The sequence below is a fragment of the Quercus robur genome, chromosome 3, assembly GCF_932294415.1.
Source record: "Quercus robur chromosome 3, dhQueRobu3.1, whole genome shotgun sequence".
Classification (NCBI taxonomy): domain Eukaryota; kingdom Viridiplantae; phylum Streptophyta; class Magnoliopsida; order Fagales; family Fagaceae; genus Quercus; species Quercus robur.
The window spans coordinates 16286200-16303909 of record NC_065536.1 but is presented as its reverse complement, the minus strand read 5'-3'; the positions used below and the strand labels follow the sequence as shown (position 1 = coordinate 16303909).

The 17710-nt window shown below is 36.0% G+C and overlaps 1 protein-coding gene and 1 long non-coding RNA gene across 2 annotated transcripts; one reads left to right on the top strand and one right to left on the bottom strand.

The window, feature by feature from the left end:
• Positions 1-10: 10 nt before the first annotated feature.
• LOC126719314 (probable leucine-rich repeat receptor-like protein kinase At1g35710) lies at positions 11-1926 on the bottom strand. The gene is made up of 3 exons (XM_050421884.1): positions 1774-1926; positions 65-1686; positions 11-14 (listed from the first exon to the last, which is right to left on the bottom strand). The coding sequence occupies exons 1-3, from the start codon at positions 1924-1926 to the stop codon at positions 11-13; spliced, it is 1779 nt and encodes a 592-aa protein (XP_050277841.1).
• A 536-nt stretch (positions 1927-2462) lies between these two features.
• LOC126720045 (uncharacterized) lies at positions 2463-4662 on the top strand. Its single transcript, XR_007653220.1, has 3 exons — positions 2463-2675; positions 4074-4153; positions 4581-4662. It is a non-coding gene; the product is annotated as an uncharacterized LOC126720045 (long non-coding RNA).
• Positions 4663-17710: the final 13048 nt, after the last annotated feature.

The window sequence follows — 17710 nt, the reverse complement described above, 5'->3', positions numbered from 1 at the left end:
TGGATATATTCTACCTGAAATATCATTGTTAGAGATTTTCAAGCTTCTCAAGTTTTGACATTGCCCCCAATTAGTTGAAAGTTCACCGTAAAATTTATTATAACTCAATTCCAAGTAGTCTAAGTGTGGATATACACCAAAATTGTCTCCTATATTTCCAGTAAGTTGATTTCCCTCAAGCCGAACTCTAAAAAGGCTAGTGCAGTTCTTCAAGGATTTTGGTATTGAACCAATAAAATGATTATCACTTGCAGTGAAATTCTCAAGCAATCCACCACGACATACATTTTCTGGCAAATGACCAGTGAATTGGTTGTATGATAAATGCAATTCCTCTAATTGAGTGAGGTTGTTCATTTCAAGAGGGCCGCTTAACTTATTCGAGAACAAAGATAAATATGTGAGTTTAGTTAAATTTTCAAGAGAAGTAGGGATGGCATTAGTGAGACTGTTTCTTGATAAATCAAGGTCAGTCAGAGAACATAGCATTCCTAATTCTTGAGGGATGGAACCAGAAAGTTGGTTTTCAAAAAGATATAAAGTGGTTAGTTTGCTCAAGTTTCCAAGAGAAGCAGGGATGGTACCTGTGAGATTGTTTGTTGTTAACTCAAGGTCAGTCAGAGAACTTAGCATTCCTAATTCTTGAGGGATGGAACCAGAAAGTTGGTTTTCAAAAAGATATAAAGTGGTCAGTTTGCTTAAGTTTCCAAGAGATGCAGGGATGGTACTTGTGAGATTGTTTGTTGTTAACTCAAGGTCAGTCAGAGAACTTAGCATTCCTAATTCTTGAGGGATGAAACCTGAAAGTTGGTTCGTATGAAGATATAAAGTGGCTAAGCTGCTTAAGTTTCCAAGAGAAGCAGAGATGACACCCGTGAGATTGTTTGTTGATAACTCAAGGTCAGTCAAAGAACTTAGCATTCCTAATTCTTGAGGGATGGAACCAGAAAGTTGGTTTTCAAAAAGATATAAAGTGGTCAATTTGCGCAGGTTTCCAAGAGAAGCAGGGATGGTACCTGTGAGATTGTTTGTTGATAACTCAAGGCCAGTAAGAGAACTTAGCATTCCAAATTCTTGAGGGATGGAACCTGAAAGTTGGTTCGTATGGAGATATAGAGTGGTTAGGTTGCTTAAATTTCCAAGAGAAGCAGGGATGACACCTGTGAGTCTATTTTTGAATAACTCAAGGTCAATCAGAGAACTTAGCATTCCTAATTCTTGAGGCATGGAACCAGAAAGTTGGTTCTCATAAAGATATAGAGTGGTTAGGTTGCTTAAGTTTCCAAGAGAAGTAGGGATGACACCTGTGAGATTATTTGATGATAAATCAAGTTCACTCAAAGAAGTTAACCTTCCTAATTCTTTAGGGATAAGGCCACTCATACCATTTTCAACAAGGTAAAAGATGTGAAGACTTGTCAATTGGCCTATTTCGGAAGGAATTCTCCCAGTGAATTGATTATAAGAAAGGATTAGAACTGAGAGTTTAGAGAGGTGAACAATATTTGAGGGGATGGTTCCAAATAGTGAGTTGTAAGAAAGGTCAACACTGAGTAGATTGGGGAAGGAATGAAAGCTTAGATTGTGAAGCGTACCTCTCAAACTGTGACTTGAAAGGTTTAGATGGGTGACGCTTCCAGACTTGTCGCAATTTATTCCAACCCAATTGCAAGGATTGCTTCCAGCCTAAGAGTACAAGAAAGATTGGATTTTACTGTGAAGGTTGGTTTTCCATTTTAGAAGAGCCTTTGTTTCCTTTCTTTCTTCTGCTACCTTAACCTTATTGTTAGTGTGAATGAAAGGAGAAGTTACAGAGGAAATAGAAGCAGTGGATGAACAAACGAAATCAAGGATGACGACAACAAGAAGGAAGACTAGAGATGAAATGAATTGGTTACGGAGCAGTTTGTTTGAAAGGGATGTCATTATGTCGGTGGATGAAGGATGAACTTTTACACTATGGTTGGAGTAGTGGATGAATGATTTCAAATGGATTGAGAGGTATTTATAGAAGGGATTAGAATATTTGGTTGGCTAAGTTTTTGGTTAAATATGTTTAGAGGAATCTTCTTACGTGTTCTGTTATTATCTAGGTGTGCTTTACTGCTTTTATCGTATGACCGTTAAGTCAACTAAAATGATCATGTGAAATCCGTTCAGTGATCTAAAAATATTCACAAATATATATCAAAAACCTCATTTACTAGATGAAGCTGGCAAAATCCAAGTTATTTTGATCAATTTTGTGTCATGCCAATTTGAAGAAATTGAAATGATAGAAACAAGATTGACTTAAATGTCCTGATTTAAATGTCTTTGCCTACTATTGCTTAATCTATATATATATATATATAACCGAAACTTTTGAAGCTCCCACAATTTTCCACGTCAACACAACATTAAAAAAAATAATAATAAAACATAAAACAATAAAACCAAAACCAAAAAAAAAAAAAAACCGAAACCTAAGAAAACCATTATAAACCTCTCTTTTCGCAAGCGCCTCTCCTTTTCTCTCTCTCAGTCGCTCGCTCTCTTCATCCATCAGTAAAAGGGTCTGCTTTTCTCTCTCTCAGTCGCTCTCTCTCTCCATCCATTAACAAAAGGGTCTGCCTCCAAACCTCGCTTGGTCTCTTCATCCATCGGCAAAAGGGTCTGCCTCCAAACCAAACAAAGTAAGTTTTTGTTTTTTCCATCAGCAAATTGCTTTTCTTTTTGTGTGTTGTTGATTTTGGTTGGTGGGTATTTATACAATATCAATCATCAATGTTTATGTGTTTTATTGATCTTGCAAACATAACTCAGTATGTAACCGGGCAATTCAGGCTGATGAGGCTGATACATAATAGATTAACATGTACTGTGGCCAAAATAATTTTTTGGTTTTCGCTTGAATCAATAATAGACATGGATAATAAGTATTAAGTAATTTTATATGGTTTTCAGTTTTGTGACAAACCTTATTGTTGTACTTGGATGGTGAATTACATTGGGTTTCTAAAGCTATTTGTTTCGTCTATATATATATATATATATATATATATAGTGTATTTTGGTAAAGAATTGCACTTTTCATAGCATAAGATTTTAGTCAAGTGCTTGGCATCAGAATTCTTTTATTAACAATCTCAGGATTCTTATGAATTTGATGTAATTATCCAAGTATCATTGGTCTGCAAGGAATGCCAACCGTGACCATTTTTCTGCAATCATATTTGAATACACTATTGAATGTTCGTCAGCTCCCTTATGGAGAACCTATAATAAATTTTCATTAAATTAGTTTGTGCTTTTATGGTCCTACTTTTTGGCTGGTTGGTTTGCTTGTGGCATTTAGATTGGATGTGCCATTATGTATGAGAAAGAAAATGAAATAGAGACTGCTGCTTCAGATTTTGTTAGCCTTAAATGGCTCACAACTATTGATTTGTATCTTCTTTTTCATTCACTTCATCCTTCTTTTTTACTCATGTTGGTTGGTTCAAGTTACCTGTTGTTGTTAAATTGTTTGAGACTACTTTCTTAGAAGATGCCCCTTACTAGAAACTAGGAACTTGAGAATAACATCAGTTAGAAAAGAACTCTCAACCTATCTGTTAAGAACTTACATCCAACTTTGGCACAATAGAAAACATACTTCGGCAAAGATTATTTCTTTCTTTCCCTGTTGGCATTGTTCAGTATGTATGTTCTTTGAATCCTTGCTGTGTCCCTGTGTAATTTGGTTGTCTGTGAGAATGGAACCCTTAACCTATATGTTGAAAATTTACATCCACCTTTGGCACAATAGGAAACATACTTTGGCAAAGAGTAGTTTTGTCTTTCCCTGCTGGCATTGTTCAGTATGTATGTTACTTTGAGTCCTTGCTGTGTTAGAAAGTTCCATTTTTTTAATCATATTCTGTTCATATTTTACTTGAAGTTTTGCTTTTATGTTTCATTTCTCACTGATGAACATTATTTTCAATCTTTTATTTGAAAATTATTTGCTTATAATTGCTCCTGTTGCTATTATATCACAAATTCCTGTAGGCCCACTCTTGTAACAAAATAATAAGAATTGTTGTCTGTAGGTAGGTGATCCTCTAGAGAAGGCTGCACTTAAGGGAATTGATTGGAGTTATAAGTCAGATGAAAAGGCCATGCCAAAAAGGTATGTTGTGACATTTCAATATCATTAGTCTTATTGCTCTTTGGGCTTTATTTCTATATATAGTTTTATTTTCATTCTTTAATCCAAGATTGGAATGTGATTTTATGGACATGTATTCGTTTTCTTTATCTTTTTCCTTGCTTTAGCTGTGCTTTTTGCTTCTGTTATTGGTTCCTTTCTTTACATATTCTTTTTGTTAAAGAACATGTAGCAAGAGATTTTTAATAAAAGAGCATAAGAGGGTAAAAAAATCACTTAAGAACCAGAGTAAAGACAAATGAAGGTAGCAATCAAAAAGAGCTCAGTTGGTCATTGACTGTATCTTTGTCTATTAATTTTGGTGGAAACAGCCACTAAAGTCTTGAAGCCAATTTCTGCATAAATAGATTTTTTTTTTAATGATTTTATGACATGCTATAAATTGCAGGGGAAGTGGCAATGCTGTTCAGATTGTTCAGAGACACCACTTTGCATCCCACTTGAAGAGAATGGCAGTTGTTCACATTCAGGAGGAATTTTTTGCTTTTGTGAAGGTCTGTTTTATTCGTGAACCCTGCGATTTGTATGCATGCATATATGGATTAGGAATGCTATTTTACTTGATGCTTGCATAATCAGGTAGCTTATAAGAAAGAAGTTATTGTGTATTTTATGGTAAAATTTTGAAAATTTTATAGGTAGATACGAAAATGTATTTGGGAATATGCCATGATATATAACGTCAAGATTTTTCTTTAGAAAAAGAAGTTCCCAACCTATTTTGTATTCTAGAGTTGATTGAATTGAGTTTTTGTGCACACACTAAGATAATCAAATTGAATATATGTTTTTGTGTGGAAATTGAGCTATTGGTCAATTTGAATTGTCTTTGTGTGGAAACTGAGCTATGGGTTTGAATTTGTTTAGTGGAAACTGAGTGAGGTGGAGTTATCAGCTTGCTTCCTTTGTTTTTGTGTGGAAACTGAGTTATGATTTATTTTTTACCCCAGCCTATTTTGTATTCCAGAGTTGATTGAATTGTAGTTTTTTGCAAACACTTAGATAATCAATTTGAATATATGTTTTTAAATGTAATGAATGCATTGAATATTTAGTGGAAGACATGAAATAAATGAAATAGAAAAATAACAACATGCTACTAGAGAATCGATGTTGAATTCCAATAGCTAATGTCACATCATTTGGAAAAAATTGGTAGCTTTCCCGTGCATCGCACGGGTTAGCGACTAGTTTTCCATATAGCACAATAAATTGAAGTGATTAGAAACAATATTAACTATTGCTTACTAAGAAATTGATAGCAAATTGTTTGGAACATGTCAACAGGAATGGCGCAGTTATCAAGACCGGATTAAAGTATTTTGAGGCTTAATGTGACAACTTTAAATGTGATTTTTGCTTATATTTAAATATTCATAAATTAATATTTATATGATTTTTGGTATAATTTTTTTTACGTAATAATGTTGAATTTCAGTAATGACTTTGTCAAGAGAACTGTGATAAAAAGTGAAAGAAAGAGTTTATTGACTCTATTCACCATTTTTGTGCTTGGGAGATTGGAAATTTACACTCTAAAAGTGCTACAAATAGAATAAAATGCGTTAATAGAGTGCACAACATTTGAAGAAGGATTGTTTTTTAAAATAATTTTTATGGATTAAAATTTTAGGGCTTGATATGTCAATGTGAACTATATAGAGAGTGCATTCTATTTGTCAACAGAGAACATTATTTATTTATTGCCAGGTGAAAGGGACCATAAATAAAATTTCTACACTTTAAGATAGATACACGAGTATATTCTAATAGTGTATAGAGTGGATCCTTCTGTCATTTAGGGGCCTTAGGCCATTGCTTAAGTGACCTAGTATTTGAATAAAAATGTTCCCAAAATTTAGCTGATAAAGAGACACTAATGTAAAAAACTGCTAGGGTCATTGCTATTAGTAATTACTAATTAGTAAGAAAAATGGTTTAGGATCTCTAGAGTTTGAAAATCATTGGTATTACTTTTGGCCCCCCTCCTCCAAAAATATTTACAAATTGACCAATAGACCCAAAAATAAAAAGTACTGCAGTATATGCTAGTTCATCCCTTTGCTCGATTGCCGCATGAAAAAAAAAAAAAAAAAAAAAAAAAAAAAAAAAAAAAAAAAAATCCTCTAATCAAAACAAACCCAACTATCTCAAGAATAATATGAATAATCTCTATATAAACCAAAATTAAAAACAAGAAACTAAATATTTTCTATTGATACTTTAAAAAAAAAAAAAAAATCATTAGAAAGTCAATATAGATGATGTAGTGTTGCCTATTTCCAGTGTTAATGTCCCAAATTTGGAAAATCCTAACATAAAATTTCAAAAAATCACCACTGATGAAATTGGTATTGTAAAGTTGTGATTTACAACTATGTATTTTGTTGGCTTTTATTCCGTGCCAAATTTGATTATAATTTTATTCAATCTTTTGTACCCTGTATTTATTGTGGGACTTGATTGTAAGGGTTGTGTGATAGAGAGAGAGAGTGTGAAGACTTAAACTATTGAAGACTGAAGAGGCTTTCGCAGGTATCTCGCGACATAGCATCCTGCGAAGTAATGCATGTGCCCTACACATGACTAGAATGTAAAGAGTCAGTACAGATAGAGACAGCTGTGTCTCGCGAGTATCTCGCGGGTAAGGCCTTCCCGCGAGACATTCTATTTTGTCAGACTGTAATATCTTATACACACTTTCTGTACCCACACTATATATACTCACATTACCCACAAATGTTAAGGAGTGCTTCTAAGAGAAAACCCTAGCCAAACACCTTGAGAGTTAGAGATTGTTATACCCACAATCCTCTACACAATAGCTTGTGGATTTTCCTCAACACCTATCTCTCCATTTCCATACCATTGAGAGGTTGATAGCCTAAACACTTATCACACCCTTTCAAAGTGTCAAGTGATCGTTTGGTACTGTTGGGAAGCATTGGAAGAAGCCAAGGATGGCAGATGCAACATGGAGCTTGTTGCGGGATCCGGAGAGCTAGACAAGACACGGTTCCGAGAAGCTTTGTTGGAGTAGGAGCTTGGAGGGCTTAGGTACAGCAGGTAGATTAGGCTTGGAGGATCTCTTGCTAACCCATGTCTCCCAATTGATTGTCTAGTGGATCGATTACCACTTAGAGGGCGACGGAGAGGTTTTTCGTCGAGTTCTTCGGTTTCCTCTTCGATAACACATCGGCATGTTATCTGTGTTTGCATTCTTCTTCCTTACTTTGTTACATTTCATTTTACTGCTATGATTATATGAATATGTGTTAGAGTAGCTTGTTTGTTTATCCACTCGCATTTACACTATTCCACACTTAGAATTAAGTTAGTGTAAAATCTATCGAGTCGTAACTTTTATTTGGGAGTCTAAAAAGCTCTTATGTTTTTAACACATTTTCGAGCTTTCAATTGGTATCAGAGCGGGTACACTCACTGTGGTTTAAATACCTAAGTGTGTTCCTTGACCCTTTGTGATGGACCGGTCAAAATCTCTTAATGCCCCATTATTCCCTGATGGAGGCAACTATGCTTTTTGGAAGGTCCGAATGAGGGCTTTCTTGTGTGCTATAAATGAGTCCGTATGGGATTCCGTTGAGAATGGGTATGTTAAACCCACAAATGCCAAGTCCGAATAGGACAAGGCAACTCTTGCATTAGCTAATGCAAATAGTGAGGCCATTAATGCTATAATCTGTGGTGCGTCCCTTGATGAGTTTCACAGGATATCGCACGTGAAGACAGCTAAGGAAGCTTGGACAATCCTTGAAACAACTATGAGGGTACCAAGAAAGTCAAGAACACGAAGCTTCTAATGCTTACCACCAGATTTGAAGAACTTAAGATGGGAGATGATGAGGCTTTCGATTCTTTCTATAGAAAGCTTAATGAAATTGTAATTGCCAAACTCAATCTCGGAGAGAAGATTGAAGATTCTAAGGTGGTGAGAAAGATTTTGAGGTCTTTACCGGAGAGTTTCCGAGAAAAAGTCACAGCTTTAGAGGAGAGTAAAGACTTGGATGAGATCAAAATCCAAGAGGTAATTGGATCTCTCCAAACATATGAGCTGGGACTGCCTTCTCATAAATCGAGCAAATCACTTGCTCTTAAAACCATCACCGAGAGAATGGACAACTCCTTTAAAGAGGATGATGTGGAGAAGGAAGTATTATTCCTTGCAAAGGACTTCCGAAAATTTCTGAAGATGAAAAACAGTGGGAAGCCTTTCAACAAAGGGAAGTTTTCATCTTACAAGGGTGATAGGAAGGAATTTAGGAAGAAAGATGAGAAGGAGCCTCAATCTACTCAAGGTATCACTTGCTTAGAGTGCAATGGGCATGGACATGTCAAGAGAGAATGTCCTAATTATTTGAGAATGAAGGGCAAGGCATATGCCACAACTCTCAGTGATTCGGATTCTTCCAATTCAAATTCGGAGGATAGCTGTGATGAAGAAGGGAATTTCTCAGCATTTATGACTATTGCTCATGTTGAATCTTCAGAGGACTTGAATTTTCTTGTGCAAGAACTTGGGGAGCATAGTGATGAGGAATCCATGGGAATTGTAGAAGAATCGGATGCTGAAGTAGATGAAGATATAGCTGGTCTTCGAGAGAATTACAACTCTCTCCTTGAGAAGTTAGGAGAGTATGCAAAGGTGGCCAAGGCGGCTATGAAGAAGATGAAGAAAGCAGAGGAGTATAGAAGTCTTCTAGTGCGTTATAAGGAGGCCAAATGTGAAATAGAGACATTGAATGGAGAATTGACCGAAGCCTACTCAAAGATAAAATTTCTTAAGCTTGAAGTGGTTCAAGCCAATGCTAAAGTAGAGTGAGTCTCCTCCAAGAAGCTCGATGAAGTCCTTTCTCATCAAAAACCTTTCTCCGAAAAAACCGGATTGGGATACACTAGAGAAAGTAGTTTAGCCGTGAATATCTCCAAAGAAGTGAAGTTTGTGAAGGCCAAAGAGCCAGTTGTAGTTGCCCCTACTATGGAGAAGGCAAAGGTTGAGAAAAAGAAGAATGTGGCTGACCAAAGGATGTTGAACAAGCCTCGCAACCAATCAACGTTTAGGTCTGAAGCCAAAGGGAGATCACCTTCAAAATCACAAAGAGGTTCAAGAACGAACCATGTATGCCATCATTGTGGACTTCAAGGACACACCAGACCTAATTGTCATAAGCTGAGAGCATTGAATAATGCTAGGGATCAAAGGTCAAGAGGACCAAGAGATGATAAGAGGAATTGGGCTGTTAGGCAACCAACAAGTCAAAATGGAGATTTCGGTGTGATGGACGTAATGAAGATGATTGAGGCATTCACCACATGTTTGGCAAACTTCAACAACAAGTTTGAAGGACATAATTCACGTACCCAATCCTATAGGGATATCAACCCAAACACACGTGACGTGTGGGTGAAGAGGGGTACTCATGCATGATTATCTCCTATGTCCATGCATCAATACTTCCAATACTTAGGATCATAGATTCATGCATCATATCATGCATTTATTTTTGTTTTTAGCATGTTTCTTTTACAAGTTTTGCTCTTACTTGTTGTTATTGATCTTATTTTTCTTGTTATGTTTTTTAGTGTGTCCAAAAAATTCAAAAACCATAAAAATTGAAAAATCTTCAAAAAGTTTGATCACTTTTTTTGTGTGTATCACATGTGAGTTTGGCCTAGTACCTTCATACTAATGGCATAGTGCATGTACGAGCCTAGCTTGTTATGTATGCACATTTATCTGTGTGGGAGAAATCTTGAAATATATGTGTGATTGTTGTAAATAGATCTTCAAGCTTGTCATGAATGATTGGCCAATAGTCTTGATGGTCTTGATACTTGCATAGACTTGTGCCTATATCTCTTCCCACTTTATTTTTATGTTTTTGCTATAGTGCTCTCCAAATGTAAATCTCCAAATGAAAAGAGATAATGAGCTGCAAAAGCTTGTCACACATACTAGTATTTGACTAGGAAAAAGAGAAAGCGACTTATGTATTGAATTGTGTGGTGCTCAAAAAGCCAAAGGCTAACTCTACATGTTGAAATATCAAAAATTTCAAGCACCGATCTCAAAAAGAGATGTATTATCCAAAAGGATCAACTATTGTGTTTTATGCAAAAGCCAAACAAAAAGCTTCTAAGTTTTGTAATCTTTCTCTTGTGGGAGGTTATATATGTTCGTTTCTATAATTGAGATTGACCACTTGATTTCGTACTAGTTATGTATGACTTGATTGAATTGATCATTGAAGCTTCACTCTGGCCTATGGACTATTCCTCATTTGATACTCACACATTACACACAAGCCTTTGTTCAGATAATGCTTATCTCATTTGTATGATTGTACATGTTCAAATGTGATGTGTATGCTCATGTACTTGCTGATCAAACCCAAAAAGATTTTTAAGTGTTTTATATGTTTTTGAAAGTGATTTTATACTTTCGTGCTTTTAGTTTTTGTTCAAAATGCATTTTTGTGTTTTTCTTCAAAAATTGGTCAGAGGTCTTTTCGCGAGAAGCTCGCGACTGAGAGCTTCCTGCAAAATGTGCTTAAGGGAAATTAAAAAGTCACATTTTCATATATAAAGTCTCGCTACTTCCTCGCTAGTATTTCGCGACTAAACTCTTCTCACGAAATGTTTTTAGGCAAAAACTGAAAATTTTCAAGTTCATATAGAAGCTATCGCGACTGTCTCGCTACTGGTTCGTGACTAAAAGCTTCTGGCAAAAGCTTTTGAGCTTCATTGGCCCATTTCACAACTTTTTTGCGACTCTGTCACTACTTTCTAACCTGCAAAAAATGCGTGTTTTTAGTTTTTATGTAGCAAATGTGACATATTTTCAAAATCACTTCACTTCCCTCGCAAAGTCTCTCGAACCCCCCTTCAACCCAAATCTCATTTCTCACTCAAACCCCATCATTTTCAAGCTAAAATCTCTACAAACTTACTTCAAGGTATGTTTTCCTAAACATTTTCTTCATGTTTTTCTTAGTTTATGCAAATTTTAAGTTAGGGTTCAAAAATTGGGGATTTTTCGAAAATGGGTTGGAGTTCTTAGTTTTTATGAAATTTTTTCAAAATATTTGATTGGGTTGAGCCCCATATGATGTTTGTGTATCTATGTTGGCCCCTTGTGGTAGTTTGAGCTTGTATTGAGGCATTTTTCACTATGATCATGCATTATTCATAACTGTTGTGCATTGTGGCATGTCGAGTGCTTGATAGAATGTCCTAGTGACATTTTTGTGCTAAATTGGATTCAAGTGAACTCTAATTTCTAGGTTTACACTTGTTTGACATTGTTTAACTTGTTTTGGTCACTGCTTATGTGTTTCACACACTTTGCCTATGTTGCACACACTAGGCACACACTATGCATTGTCTCGGCACACACAGACATAGTTACTTAATTCATAGTTTAACACCTTTAGCATGTTGTTTGAGTTTATATACTCTGTTTTGAGTTGGTTTTACTTGTACTCTGAACTAACATGTTCCTAATCATGTTTTGTGTTCTGTTTTGTGTTTGCACACTTGTTTCTTTTCTGTTTTGTATTCCTTTGCACAGATGGCTTCTACTAAGCATGCAACCACCAAGAAACCAACTTCCAAACGTGCATGCACTGCTTCTGATCATTTCAAGTCTGCTAAAGTTGATATGAAGAATAATGACTGCTATAAGGATAAAACGATCATCATGGAAAGGGTCGTGCAACTGGAATCACTTGAGAGCACTTTCATACCTGAGGTGTTCAAAGAAAGAACTTGGACCAAGTTGTTGAACCCAGTTAGGGTTGTTTATTTAGAGATAATCAAGGAGTTCTTCTCCAATGCTGCTGTAGAAGGGGATCATATCGAGTGCTGGGTAAGGCACAAAGAATTTTTTATTACAAGGGAGATCATACAAGACTTTTTGGAGGTTCGTCCTCCCTCACAACCAATCTCAGTTCAATACAACGATAGATTGGGATCCATTGCGGAGATGGTGACGATACTTGGTGGGTCACCAAAGAAAAACTCCATGAACACAATACCATTTTCACCAGAGATGAGGACTTTGGCCTATGCGATGATTCACAACCTATACCTAGTCACCAACCTCACTACATTGTCAACTCCAAGGACAATGTTTTTGTATGATCTCTTCACCCACAAGGAAATTGATATTTGTGAACACATCCTCTACTTGTTGAAAAAGAGCATTATGAAGCATAATTCAAGGACTATAAAGCCTTTTCCCTCTCTCATTATGGGTCTCATTGCAAAGGAGCACATTAAAATTTCGAGTGGCCTCAAGATAGTTCAGAGGGACTATCCCATTGGGGCACATACACTGACCAGGAGCACAGCCCACATCAAAGGCTCCAAGATAGGTGTGCATACCATACCTCAGGCACGTGTTGAGGACGAGGGAGGTGATACAGAGGAAGAGATAGAGCGATTTACTACTGCTCCAGAGCCATGAAATCAGCCTTCAGCTCAGCCATCATCTTCTGCACCAGCATGAGGATTAGACAGATTAGATCGCATCCTAGCTAGAGTGGACTAGTTATACACTATGCTGGATTCCCATGTGCAGCACACAGTGGTCCAGTTTGTTTATGTTCAGGGACAGATCACAACCTTATCTTCTCAAATCAAGGAATTTTCCGTTGACCATAGTTCAGACTCTGAGTCTGAGAGATTCTAGCCCTTTGGCCATTTCGGTCAAAAACGAGGAGAAAATTTTGAGAGGGAGCTGAGGAAGAGCTTGCACAGTGTTAGGGGGAGCATAGGTTTAGGCTTAGAAACATTGGTTATTGTTTCACAAGCGGTTTACTTGTGTTTATTTTTAGCCTTTATAACTACTGGTTTATGTTTATGCTTTTACTGCTTTTGTTTAAAACTTCAGTACACTCTGTTTTTAATTTCAGTTTATATTCAATTTGTTGTTTACCTTATTGCTTCGTAGCATATTTTTGTACTCTTAAGATATTGCCAATATGTCTTGAGTACCTCACTCTTGTGCCCTAGTAGGATCTTGTTCCTAGATGCATATACTTCATGTATTTTGCATTGGTCGAGTGTTGGACATGCAATTGATCCGTGGGATTGCTCTTTATTGCATTGCGTGTCTGGATGAGCATTTACTTGCTAAATGTTCATTGTATTCATTCTTCAATGACTGATCCTGTTTGATCAAGTTTTTGCTTACATGCTCTAGTGTGTTTATTAACTTGATCGCATTTTACTCGCTCATATACGTACCATGTTTTCAACTTGTCATAAGCTTAATGGAAGTTTTGTTTGTGTGCAAGCATTTCAGGTTACAGGTATATAAGTGCAAGTGCTTCACAGCTTCTAGATTAGGTGTGAGTGAGTTTTGCCACTACTCCTAAACTCACGTTTAAGTCTAGAGTCTGTTATAGGGGTTTTGTCATGGAATAGCCAAAGGGGGAGATTGTAAAGTCGTGATTTAGAACTATGTATTTTGTTGGCTTTTATTCCGTGCCAAATTTGATTGTAATTTTATTCAATCTTTTGTACCCTATATTTATTGTGGGACTTGATTGTAAGGGTTGTGTGTGTGTGAGAAAGAGAGAGAGAGAGAGAGAGAGAGTGTGTGTGTGTGTGTGTGTGTGTGTGTGTGTGAAGACTCAAGCTATTGAAGACTGAAGAGGTTTTCGCGGGTATCTCGCAACTTGGCATCCCGCGAAGTAATGCATGTGCCCTACACATGACTAGAATGTGAAGAGTCAGTACAGATGGAGACAACTATGTCTCGCGAGTATCTCACGGGTAAGGCCTTCCCGTGAGACATTCTGTTTTGCCAGACTGTACTATCTGATACACACTTTCTGTACCCACACTATATATACCCACATTACCCACAAATGTTAAGGAGTGCTTCTAAGAGAAAACCCTAGCCAAACACCTTAAGAGTTAGAGATTGTTATACCCACAATCCTCTACACAATAGCTTGTGGATTTTCCTCAACACCTACCTCTCCATTTTCATACCATTGAGAGGTTGATAGCCCAAACACTTATCACACCCTTTCAGAGTGTCAAGTGATCGTTTGGTGCTGCTGGGAAGCATTGGAAGAAGCCAAGGATGGCAGATGCAACATGGAGCTTGTTGTGGGATCCAGAGAGCTAGACAAGACACTGTTCTGAGAAGCCTTGTTGGAGTAGGAGCTTGGAGGGCTTAGATACAGTAGGTAGATTAGGCTTGGAGGGTCTCTTGCTAACTCATGTATCCCAAGTTATCGTCTAGTGGATCGATTACCACTTGGAGGGTGGCGGAGAGGTTTTTCGCCGAGTTCTTCGGTTTCCTCTTCGATAACACATCGGCGTGTTATCTGTGTTTGCATTCTTCTTCCCTACTCTGTTACATTTCATTTTCCTGCTATGATTATATGAATATGTGTTAGAGTAGCTTGTTTGTTTATCCGCTCGCATTTACACTATTCCACACTTAGAATTAAGTTAGTGTAAAATCTATCGAGCCGTAACTTTTATTTGGAGGTCTAAACAGCTCTTGTGTTTTTAACACATTTTCGAGCTTTCAAGTATTAATTTATTGCAACATGATCTTTAATTGTGTCTACAAATATTGGATTGTAATGCTAATTAAGGTAATAAAATTTGAAAAGTCCTCAAACTTTTTTTGGTTTATACTTCGGCCCTTCCTAAGCTTAAATCCTGGTTCTGTCTCTACTCTCCACAACTTTTGTTTTTTGTCCCAACAAGGTCAATTGAATTGAAGACATAATTTCTTCTAAAAAAGGGAATTAAAGACCTAAAGTGAAATACTAATGTATTATCCAAGCTTAATAGACGAGATGTGCAGGTCTCACATGATGTAAGAGTCATCTTATGTGATCATTTTTCGATTAGGAAGAGAGAAGAAAGGTAATATATATATATATATATATATATATATATAGATGGGTTCAAGTTACACTTGATATAACTTCACAAGAGTTACATCTTTTGTGAACCATTGATTACTATTAGATCTAAGGGTCAAAAAACACTCGTAGTAGTATCATTATTACGCTCAAGAAATTAGTGATTTAGGCATTAACTCTTCTTATTAAAGGATTTTTTTTTTCGTCCATATCATCATCTTCTTCCTCTTGTCTTTCTTTTTGCACTATACTTTCAGGCCTCTTCCATTCATAAAATCCTTATAGTTGGGCCGGAAAGCAGCCACAGAGCTTCTCTTTTGTTTATTCGTCTGGTGTTACTAGGTAATTTCATAGTTGACGTTGAGGAGACCACATGTGCTCTATAACTATTGCAGTGAAAAGATATTTCCTAAACTTGGATTTCCATTACCACCATTGAGCAGATGGCGCGTTTTCTGTTGAAGAAATTTCTTTGTGGAGGAACCATGAGAAGAACTTTCACATTAACTTTAAGAGAGAATCTTGATTAAAATATTTTGTTTATATATAGAGATGTTATATTCATAATTCTTTCAACAGCGAGCCTAGAAAGAAGAAAAGGACTTGAGAGTTATTTTTAGAATTTTTTCCAACAACGAGTCTAAGTCGTTGTTGGAAAAAATTCTGAAAATAACTCTAGTCGTTGTTGGAAAAAATTCTGAAAATAACTCTAGTCGTTGTTGGAAAAAATTCTGAAAATAACTCTCAAGTCCTTTTCTTCTTGCTAGGCTCGCTGTTGAAAGAATTATGAATATAACGTCTCTATATATAAACAAAATATTTTAGTCAAGATTCTCTCTTAAAGTTAATGTGAAAGTTCTTCTCATGGTTCCTCCACAAAGATATTTCTTCAACAGAAAATGCGCCATTTGCTCAATGGTGGTTATGGAAATCCAAATTTAGGAAATATCTTTTCACTGCAATAGTTTTAGAGAACATGTGGTCTCTTCAACGTCAACTATGAAATTACCTCGTAACACCAGATGAATAAACAAAAGAGAAGCTCTGTGGCTGCTTTCCGACCCATCTATAAGAATTTTATGAATGGTGGAGGTTTTTTTTGTCCTTCCTTTAATAGGAAGAGTTAATGCCTAAATTACTAATTTCTAGGGGTTAATAATGGTACTACTACGAGTGTCTTTTGACCCTTAGATCTAATAGTAATCAGTGGTTCACAAATGTTCTAACTCTTTCGAAGTTACACCAAGTGTAACTTGAACTCATCTCTTATTAAAAATAAGTTTTGCAATTAAATTGAAGATGATATTTTTAACGGTCTCTTTTATTTTAACAGTCTCTTTGATTTTGTACATCAAATGAGGAGTTTTTGTAAACAAGACTTTGATTTTGACACTCCAATCAATATCATCATTTTTCTAATTGGCCATGCATTAGAGGAAAGAATCATTTCATGTTCGAGGAAATTGAAGTGAATAGAAACTCGATTTGACTTAAATTCCTAGCCTATTATTGCTTAATTTTCCATGTTCAACGTGGAAGGAAATTGACAGTTGTGGAGCCCAATGACAGACACACGTTAGGGCAAAGGGGGGCCATTCCCCCCCCCCCCCTCCCCCCCCAAATTTGAAAAAAATATAGCACTGTACCTGCTAGTAGTCATATGAAAATGGAGATTTAACAGCTGGTTCTGTTGCAAATATTTGAAAATTAAAAACAAACAATACACTCACTGAAAAATATTCACTGGGATATGATTATGCATAATTCTCAGTAGATGTTAGTTTTGATTTTCATAAACCTTTTTTATTTATACTTCCCCCCCCCCCCCCCCCCCAACTTCGAATCCTGGTTCCGTCCTTGGCGGAGCCAGAGTTCGATAATCATTGTCTACGAGAGTAATGATTTTGTATTTTTTTTTCTTTTTTGAGAGAGTTGAGTAATGATTTTGTAAGTAAATGATAGTCAGATTAATCCTTAAATAATACTGTAATAATAATAATAATAGTGTAATACTGTATTGAACTCTGTCTCTAACATATATTGAAAAATATTTACTAAAAGTTTATTTTTTATCCCTAAATTATTAAAAATTCATCCCTATTTTTGTTTATAAATTATTGAAAAATTATTTACAAAGTTTAAGAATGAAAAAAGAACTTTTTAAAGTTTGAGAGTTAAAATAGTATTTTACCTAGCAATAAATAATCACATTTTCCTCTTTATTTTCTAACCACCCTTTTCATATTTGAAACGTTATGTTCACAACATTTTCACAACAAATTCTAAGTGGTAGGTTGTTATTGGTTGTTATAGGTGGCAAAAAAATAATTTAAGTTGTGGATTCAAATTAGAACCAATAACAATTTATAAATATCACCTATGATTTATTATGAAAGTGTTGTGGAAGTAGCACTCTTCTTTTAATACGGACCAAAACACAAAATACGTGTGATTGTTGAAAAGGTACTAATGATCTGTTGGATGCTTTTGATTTTATTTTCTCAAGCATGAGTAGACTCATGGGTCATTTGCATTGCATTAATTCGTCCCTCTACTTGTCATTTGTCAATAATAGGTCATTTTATGATGTATGGTGTCCTCTCAA

What these genes read in the sequence shown, in the direction of transcription:
- LOC126719314 (XM_050421884.1), bottom strand. Translation starts at nt 1,926, where the DNA reads ATGACATCCCTTTCAAACAAACTGCTCCGTAACCAATTCATTTCATCT. An exon ending in ACACTAACAATAAGGTTAAG is followed by an intron (nt 1,687 to 1,773) that starts GTAGCAGAAGAA and finishes TTGTACTCTTAG; the next exon opens with GCTGGAAGCAATCCTTGCAA.